The sequence below is a fragment of the Sitophilus oryzae genome, unplaced genomic scaffold (assembly GCF_002938485.1).
Source record: "Sitophilus oryzae breed Bouriz unplaced genomic scaffold, Soryzae_2.0 scaffold_1111_pilon_pilon, whole genome shotgun sequence".
NCBI lineage: Eukaryota > Metazoa > Arthropoda > Insecta > Coleoptera > Curculionidae > Sitophilus > Sitophilus oryzae.
This window is the reverse complement of record NW_022145740.1, coordinates 21,367-30,118: the sequence shown is the minus strand read 5'-3', so window position 1 is coordinate 30,118 and position 8,752 is coordinate 21,367. Positions and strand designations below refer to the sequence as shown.

Sequence of the window (8,752 nt, the reverse complement as noted above, 5' to 3'; positions counted from 1 at the left end):
ATAATTAAGATGCCGTGCAAGCTCCAAATCATTATATTATTAGATGTTTCAAGTTTAAAGAGAGACATTTTATCTCTACATATGTTTGGGCTTTTTCAAAAGTGCCTTAAAATTGAAAAAGACCTAACAAAGGAAACCAAACCAAACTAAAAAAAATATTCCCATTATACTGGAAACATCTAAAAGCGTGTTTTATTAAAATACGAATATTTCAACGATGTTTTACAAAGGACTTGCCACAGATTCAATACTATTTAATATACAGGGTGGTCCGAACCGTATTCCGGAAACTTGGGCAGCATGTTCTGCAGATAAAAATAAGTAAAAAAGTTCGTTTAAATGTATGTCTTAAAATGCTTAGTTTCGGAGATACAGAGTGTAGAAGTTTCATTTTTATTTGAATTGTGTCCAAATAATTTCTGAAGTAACGTTAATATTTGAATTAAAATTGATGTCTGGGAAATTTGATTTTTATGTCAATATGAATCCTATTTGTAGGGGGCGCCACCTACATGTGTTTAAACCAGGGGGGTGACAGTAAACCGGAAAATTGGAAACAGTTGTGGCGCGGTTCTACCCAGGCAAAAAGCATGGACTTCTAGACTGTCCTAGACAAAAATCTGAATATTTCTATATGATTTCTGTCAATTTCTGCTACGGAACATTTTTATGCACGTCGGTGTCCTGTTCTTTAGTCTTTTGTCTGTGTGTCAGCGTCAGCTCCCGAGGCCTCTGGCAAGGTCGGGCGCCATTTTAATTTTTGCCGTTTAGATTTGATTGGAAGCTTGTTTCTGATATTTCGGCTGAAATTTATAAGTTCAAAGATGTTTTTTGATATAAAGTTCCTTGTTAACACTTTAATAAAGTATATATGATATTAATTACATGAAGGAAATGATGAAATCGACGTTTCTGCGTGTAGTAGGTATGGGCCACATTATATGTAAAAATAGGTAATATATTAACTGTTTTTATATTTTTTTAGCTTTGAACCCAAGGATCTTGGGATATTCTTTGCCAAGGATTTTTCCGTATCTCTACTTTAAAGACTGATCGGTGATTTTGAGCAATTGAAAGCAAGTTATACAAGGTAAATTATGATTATTGAACTATTATTAGCCTACATTAATTTTCTACAAGATGAACAGAAATGCGTAATTACATATCACATAGGTACCTATTATGTATTTTCATAGCAATAATGCTATAAATCTATGTATGTAGATTATTTTTAAAATACAAATGAGGTATTAGATGTATATGTATCATATTTTTTATTCATTTTATTTTCATTCAAGTCCTGTTTGATGTAATTCACAAAAGTCTTATGTACCTAGATTTATGTTTTTTACATATTTTTTTTGATTCCAGGTTTTGTGTTGGTTCCGGTTGCCTTTTTCCTGCTTCCAGTTATTTAGTTTTATGCCCGTGAAGCTGTGAAAACATTTATGTATCTTCAAGTTTCTGTAAGTCCAATGCACTGTTACTTTACTAATTCACTTTAACACAGCATCTCTGATATTATTTAAATATTTGATATTGATACAGTAGTTTATTGGTTTATAGCTCTTTAATTGTGTTGATTTGCATATTTACATTGTTCTAAATTCCAAATAAATATTTTTGAGTAATTTTGTTGTATTATTTACTACTAGAAAGAGTAAAAAGTATATTAACCCTCATTTAAACCTCCTGAACAGCCCGCCATTAAAAACCGGAAATGGAAATAAATTTCATAAAATTGAAATTGTCATGTCTATGTCATGTCAAATGTCCCAGCCGCCATATCTGAAAATTAGTTACCCAGGCAGCCACGCTGTTTCCATAATTTAACATTGACTTGACACTTCTTCTTGTATTTATTATTTTATGGTTTAAACTGTTTCGAAGAGTAATAACTTTTTGTCCGTACCTGTATAAAAGTACTGAGTGTAAAAAAATATACATTTCCGTTACTTTTTACGTAAAATATGCCTCTTGGTAAAAATCGCTACGAGTAACCGTTCTCAAGATATTTAGAATGGAAATAGTCAATACATGTCATTATTGACAGAAAATGAACACGTTGAGTAGACAGTTTTTTTTTAATTAATCATATTTTTTGTGAAGAAATGATGATAAAACAGTTTCTGTTGAACTTATGACACAAAAACATTTTAAATTTATGATGTCAGTCTAATAAGTATTTAGTCAACATGTTTAATTTATGTCAATGATGATAGGTATTGATAATGTTGATTCTAAATATCTCGAGAACCATTACTCGTAGAGATTTTTCCCAAGAGACCTTCTTTACGTAAAAAATGTCGTAAATGTGTAGCGTTTTTTAAACCACTACCACTGCGAACGGCAGCATTTCATCGGAGAGCAGTCGTGGATAAGGTATTTCACTAGAGAGAAAATTAATCCGTAATAATTAACAAAAGGTATATAGATATTGGGCGCCAGGTATATACAGAGAAAGAAAACACAGTTGTGTAATACTTAAAACTAATGACTATATTTATTCATGACGTTCTTTGCTGATACATGACATTGTAGAGTTCTAGTAAATATATAGTGGTTATATGTCAAAGAAAGTGGTGGTAGGAGTCGTACTAAATATCAATGAAAACAACTACGATAAAATACAGGACATGTAAAGTTTAAGAGAAAATATGAAATGTAGCATTACTTTAATTAATTTGATATATTCCATATGATGCTAAATCGAAGATGTTACACTGTAGATTCTAGAATCTATGTTTGATTATCCATCTATCAAAATAGTGCAATAATATCTATAAAAGTAATACCATTACAAGATGTAATGCAATGAAACCTAAGATCTAAATTATATTTTAAAGATTATATCGACATGAATGTTCTTAACAATCTAACCACTGAACATAGTCTGTACGATATTACTTAAGATGTATGTTATTGTTTAAGACTGAAAATATTTTAGATGTTAAATGTAAAACTAGAACTTAAATATACACTTAGCTGTTTTTTTTATGTAACCTTGCTTCAAACAGTAGCAGCGTGAGGTGGTCTAGCATCTCTGTACTGTCTGTCAGCGATCCTGTTGGCCAAAACAACAAAAGGGGCCAGATTGAGGACACCATGAATCCTTACAGCCGTAGCTACTGACTAGGCTTAGAAATGGGAGTGAAGCAGCATGGGACTCAAGCTACATCCACGCTGTGGCACTTAGATGTAAGAAAAAATCGTTCTTACTGGGGACACTCGTCCACAGGACATCTGTACATAAGAGAATGTCTGTACATAAGGCACTACCCGTACCTTGGACCCTACAAATATGAAACTTTTGTTTAAAACCAAACAAGATTTTATAAACAATGAACCTACCTCGAATTACTTCCGAGGGCTCACTAAATAATAAAGAACCTGTCCTTCCTTCCATGTGACATTCTGGAGGACAAAAGAAAAGGGACGCCAACGTGCCAGCAAAACACAATTACAAGTTAGGTTGGGGCATCACGCAACTCTACCCTAAAAATACGCAGTAATAGTAACGAATCTAAAAGGATAATATCTCATCTTTACCTGTAGCTTCGAAATAGCAGCTGATTCAGATTACACAGCAAGATTTAAATAATCACCATTTCTCAAAAAAACTGGGTCTAATGGCGTCTGACAGGCCAAAACAGTCTAACCAAAAGTGAAGTTAAATCACAGAGAGTTGACAGAAGCGATGTTGACAGCGCGCGCCTCCACAGAGCGATAACAGGGTTGTGTCAAACGAAAACAGGGTTGTGGACTAGAGAACGTAAAAATTCGTCAAATAAATCATCAGGCCCGAACGATACGGAATCGGGTGACGATATGCCAGACATCATATATTATATATAAAAAAGACATGTAACGAACTAAAAACGTTACAAATGTATATTTTTTACTCGGTATTTTTATACAGGTACGGACTAAAAGTTATTACTCTTCAAACCAGTTAAAAAATATGCACCAAAGGTGGCACCCTCTACAAGTAGAAATCATATTGACATCAAAATCAAATTTCTCATGTCAAAAAAATCCTAGACATCAATTTTCATTTGGAAAAAATCGAAATAAAAATGAAACTTCTACACCCTGTCTCTCCGAAACTAAGCATTTTCGGACCCTCCCCCTTCTTTTTCTCTTGTAATGTATCTATCAAAATAACATCAACATGTAAATAAATAAGTAAACCTTTCAATCAACCAATCAACAACAGTAAATGAAATTATAAACAAAAATCGTAAAAGTATATTACGATCAGTGGTGGTCGATAGAGCAGCTAACTGAAAATTTGACGTGAGACATACAGTTTTAAAATTAAGATATCCAAAGTAGTCAAAATTAAAAAATCCATAAACAAATGAAACCAAAGCATCTAAAACTCATTCATCAGAATTAATAAGTAACTAGTTACTAGAGTAATAATAATTTGGGATTTTTATTTTTTCCTCAAAGTAAAATTCCCAATTTGGAGTGAGATCTAGAAGCACCCTGTGCATACAATGTAAATATAATAAAAATATTGTAGCACTATATTTCTTCTTCTATACCTTTAATAACCTTTAATAATTTAATTAGGTTTTATTATCCATATTTATTATCATAAATATACCTAAGATTGTTATCAAAATTAAAATAATTGAGTCAAATTTCTAATATTATTAACAACTAAGGAGTAATAGTATATAGAATATTATCAAGATTATTGTTGCTAATCAACCATTTTTTAGGCTTTAATATTTAAACTAATAGAATTCAAGAAATATGTTATGCCGCACATTTGGAAGAAATTGATTAGTCCCCCAAACATTGACAGATGTGAAATAGTATAATAATAATTATAATTATAATTAAATAAAAAAAAATTATAAATCAAAATAAAAGTTCTTTACAAAAATACAAATATAAACTACTCAGTTCAAAATATGTGTAGGTTTGATTAGTCACTTTCTTTAGAGGTATTTTATTTCTATACTTTTTTTCTGAACAATATACGAACACACCTGTATTAAGCCTATTATTATCGATAAAATTGTTGGCTCAGACTATCTAAATGAATCATTAAGAAATACTTTATGACTAAAACATCAAATCTTTCGCCAACAAGTTCCAATGGAACTTAAATAAAAAACAACACACCTATAAATATTGTATTGCACGTAAGTTTTATGATACTTTGATTCCAAAATCTAATAATACAAAAGGTATAATATCATTTTTCTTCTTAGTTGTTCTAAATAATCATTTAAGTCAATCACAGATCACAGATACAAACTTTAATAAAAATGGTTTAAATAAAGAATTTCCAGTAATCAATATATTTAATTTAAGACGTAAGGAACAAGGTATCTGAGTAATTTTATATCCTAAGCTCCATATTCATTAGATAAGAGATTTTATCAGATTTATTAGATTACAACGTACGTGAACATCTTCTTTAATTAAAGCTCAGCATGTTATACAAGATGCATGCAGACTACTAAATGTAGCCCGTATTCTCTTTTCGTATGTTCTTTGCTCAAACTTTCGATTAGTGTGTCAGTGGAACGTCAAGGTTTACTTCGTAATTCGGTATCCGGAAAGTTCAATATTTTCGTGTTATTGTTTTTATAAAATACAATTAATATATTTCCAATGTTTGTCTTATTTTCTGCCTAAGAAAACAATGAATATTTTATTACAAAGCCTCTTAACCTATTAACGAATATTCTTATATCGTTATAATGTTATAAAAATACACAGATGTGATTTATATTTTTAGTTTCTAAAATCACAATTTTATAACCTTTATTTTTTTCTAGTTTTCTAAAATGACCATAGTTTATAAAATACTTTGTATATTATGTAAATAATAAGATATAATTTAACAAGTAACAAAAAAACGACATAAATAATACTACTAAACAGATGTAAGATCAGAGAAAAAGCAACAAAGATGTAAATAATATTTTTATTGACCATCTTAGAGGAATAATCCAAAGTGCTAAGTATAGATTGTTAATTTACCTTTTCAAAAGGAAATTTTCATGTATTTTAAAGTTTTATATATTGTATTCTAGCCGACCGATTTTGATGATTTCTTAAGAAATTTGTAGCTAAATTATTTGACTTTTTAGTATCTCTTTCTAGATTAAAAACGAAAGTTGTCATCTTTAATTTATACGAGGGAAAACAACATGTTGATATTTTGGTGAAAGTTTGGGACACCCAGTTGAAAATTATTTTACCATCTAGGTGTATATTTTCCCAATAGTTTTTTTTAATTGATCTCAATAGCTCCATTTTTTTGGACATATTGACTTTTGAAGAAGGCGCTAATATTTCTTCGTATTTTTACATTAAAACCATGTGTTTGATTTTGGTCCTATAGTCAACAGATCTATAAAATAGTGTTTATGATTTATGTAATCTCACCGTCTTTGAAAAACCATATTATTATTGTTTATTGGGCAGTTACTCTAGCATATATGGTTTTAAGTCATGATCTCTACCATTATCAATTAAAGCAACAATAGCCGACACTTCCTTCATCACCTTAACACACAGAGCCCGAGCATAAAATTTACCATGGAAACCGAAGAAAACAACCAACTGGCCTTCCTCGATGTGCTTGTCAAGAGAAATGGAGACTATTTGGATCACACTGTGTATCTAAAACCCACTCAAACAGACCGGTACTTGCACAAACTGTCAAATAATCATCCAAACCAAAAACACGGGATTATCGGAACATTAGCAAATAGAGCAAGACGCATTTGTGCTAAGGATCATATACAAGAGGAACTAAGTCACTTAAATAAAGCCTTTCTTGCTAATGGGTATAATGAGAAAGAAATAAAGGCGGCGCTAGCACCTAAGCAGAGGAGACTTGACGTCAATGAACAGAATAACACCATTAATAAGGCCTTCCTTCCATATATTTCCCAGGTCACCGATAGGATTTGAAAAGTTCTCAGGAAGCACAACATCAAAACAACATACAAACCTACCCGGAAAATAAAGGACTGCTTGAGACTAGCCAAAGACAAAAAGGAATCATTATCCCCTGTAGGGATCTACCGTATACCTTGTTCCTGCGGTAGCGTATATATGGGAATTACCAAACGCTCAGTAGGAACGAGATTTACGGAACACAAGAAAAGCTGCAGGTTAGGGCAAACGGACAAGTCGGCTCTAAGAGATGCTGATCACAAAATCCAGTTCGAAGACACGCAAGTCATTGCCACAACATCTGGATATCATCCTCGTCTGGTCAGGGAAGCTGTTGAAATTCACACACATCCAAATAATTTCAACAGGAAGGAAGAAACTTTCTACCTAAACAGAATTTGGCATCCAGCTATATCTAGGCTTCATAAAATGGTAGCAGCACAGAGAAGTAGACCAGTTCCGGAAGAACCACCACCGGAACAAGCCACGCCCCCTCGGCCGATACATACGCCCCCTCGGCCGCTACGCCGACGCGGAAGCATCAGTCTAGTGTGAGCAGTCGGAGCAAACACACCTCTGAGGATGTTATCCACTCATGCTAGCAAAACGTTAGGAAGGAATTCTAACCGACCGAAAAACCAAATTTCTTCAAGCGATGGCGGCGAAAGCCTAAATTACTACATCTCCAAGAAAAATAAAGCTATTGGGATGAATCAAAGAACAAACTATCGAGAAAAGACGTACCTAGATAATAAAATAATTTTTAAATTCCTTGCTTTGTTAACAAATTCGACAGGGTGTTTCAAACTTTCTCCAAAATATCAACATTTTGTTTTGCCTCGTATAATTGACAGATGGAAACTTACATTTTTAATTTAGAAAGAGATACTAAAAGTCAAATAATCTAGCTACAAATCGCTTAAAAAATCATCAAAATCGGCCCACTAGAACAAAATATATTAAACTTTAAATTACATGAAAATTTTAAGGTGCCCGTTTTTCGTGGCGGTGAGTGTATTATGACCAAAAATTAATATAATCTACCCTATTCACTATAAACCAATGAAATTACTTGTTTCGTATATAATCTACCTACTTAGACACAAACAGAAGCACACCTACACACAACTACTTACGCTCAAATTGTTAATTTTATTTTCGAGTTCGCTAAATTGGTAGTCCAGCGATCTGTAGTAAAGCGAAGGCGAAGAACTGAGGTAGTAGTTTCTGAAGAAACTACCCAAGCACGATCGGTAGTAGGGCCAGTAGCTGGAGTAGTAGCTGTAGGGCCAGTAACTATAGTAGCTACTAGGGTAGTAGGAGCTGTAGTACGTGGGCCAGTACGAGCTGTAATAGCTGGGCCAGTAAGAGGTGTACGTTCTGGGCCAATCGTAGTACCATCTGTAGGCTTTCGGGTAGTAATAGCTGCTTGGGAGGCTAAGAGTGGTATAGTAGCTTGAAGATATGGGGTAGCTGGAGTAATATATTCGCTAGAAATTGTGAATTGATCTCATTTTTTTTATCGTGGTACTTTTTATTTCAGTATTTATTCATTTTGTAATACCTGTTATATTTGGTTAGTCTTATTCTTAATATTACTTTTAATTACATTATATTGACTAATGATGCTTTTAAAATGTAAGATTGTAATTTTAAAGGTTTCTAAATATGGTTGCTAATTGGTTAATTCAGTATTTGTATAATTTCTTTTGTTAATGTTTTTGAACTTGGAAGTTATTTATATTACCTTGAAACATGCCACACTGATTAAAAAATATTACCTTGAATCCAGAGTATACTCTTGTTCCAAGATCATTATTTA

General features: G+C 32.4%; 1 protein-coding gene across 7 annotated transcripts in view; it reads right to left on the bottom strand.

Annotated features, from left to right (window-relative positions):
• LOC115881689 (uncharacterized protein CG45076-like) overlaps positions 1–8,752 on the bottom strand; it is a gene marked incomplete at its 5' end in the record, with an annotated part of 225,172 nt that overhangs the window by 199,954 nt on the left and 16,466 nt on the right. For 5 of the 7 annotated variants that reach the window (XM_030899284.1, XM_030899294.1, XM_030899300.1 and 2 more), the window contains 1 exon segment: positions 8,067–8,420. In XM_030899284.1, coding sequence (XP_030755144.1) covers positions 8,067–8,420 — 354 coding nt within the window. 7 annotated transcript variants of the gene reach the window in all.